This window comes from Mandrillus leucophaeus, unplaced genomic scaffold (assembly GCF_000951045.1).
Source record: "Mandrillus leucophaeus isolate KB7577 unplaced genomic scaffold, Mleu.le_1.0 Scaffold310, whole genome shotgun sequence".
Classification (NCBI taxonomy): Eukaryota; Metazoa; Chordata; class Mammalia; order Primates; family Cercopithecidae; genus Mandrillus; species Mandrillus leucophaeus.
Genome location: NW_012103255.1, coordinates 1,150,671 through 1,151,623, shown reverse-complemented (window position 1 = coordinate 1,151,623; position 953 = coordinate 1,150,671). Strand labels below are relative to the sequence as shown.

Genomic DNA, 953 nt, shown 5'->3' with positions numbered 1-953 from the left:
AAAAAAAAAAAAAAAAAAAATTGACTAGGTGTAGTGGCACATGCCTGTAGTCCTTGCTACTTGGGAGGCTGGGATGGAAGGACTGCTTGAGCCCAGGAGTTTGAGGCTTCGATGAGTGATAATTGCACCACTGCACTCCAGCATGGGTGGCAGAGGGAGACCCCCACACCCCATCCCCAGAAGAAAAGGAAAAAAAAAAAAAAACAGTTAAATGGGGAGATGTGGTAGACGAGTGATTTGAGTCCTTGCTAAGGAAGTGGATATGAGGGATGATAAGGCTGCTACAGGTCATCATAGGGTTCTCTGACAGAAATTCAACAGAAGAACTAGTTTCCTAACAAATGGGGGAAAGGCTGCTTCCTTACATCATGAGTTCTGGGTCTAAAGGTATTCAAGCAGACTCTAGATTCCTGTGTTACGAGGGACTAGATGATCACTAAGGTCTTTTCCTCAACAGCCACCACCAGCCTATGAGGCTCCAGCCCCTGCCCCATTGCCTCCACCCTCAGCTCCCTCCTTGCAGCCCTCGAGAAAGCTCAGCCCCACAGAACCTAAGAACTATGGCTCCTACAGCACTCAGGTACTGGAGGTGTGCAGGTGAGGGCTGGGGAGAAGGGCCAGTCCTCGGGCCCAGGGCTCACATCTCTGTCTGCTCACACTGGGCAGGCCTCAGCTGCAGCAGCTACAGCTGAGCTGCTAAAGAAACAGGAGGAGCTCAACCGGAAGGCAGAGGAGTTGGACCGAAGGGAGCGAGAGCTGCAGCATGCTGCCCTGGGAGGCACAGCTAGTAAGTAGTAGAGTGGGGAAGCGTATCTAAGAGTTTGGGAGGAGCAAAAACAGGTCTTAAGAGCCTGGGCTCGGCCGGGCACAGTGGCTCACACCTATAATCCCAGCACTTTGGGAGGCTGAGGTGGCTGGATCACGAGGTCAAGAGATCAAGATCATCCTGGCCA

General features: G+C 52.2%; 1 protein-coding gene across 1 annotated transcript in view; it reads left to right on the top strand.

The window, feature by feature from the left end:
- Nucleotides 1–953, top strand: part of SCAMP3 (secretory carrier membrane protein 3) — a 12,739-nt gene that overhangs the window by 7,454 nt on the left and 4,332 nt on the right. The window contains exons 3-4 of the mRNA XM_011987528.1: nucleotides 458–580; nucleotides 667–791. Coding sequence (XP_011842918.1) covers nucleotides 458–580; nucleotides 667–791 — 248 coding nt within the window. The remainder of the gene's footprint in view (nucleotides 1–457; nucleotides 581–666; nucleotides 792–953) is intronic.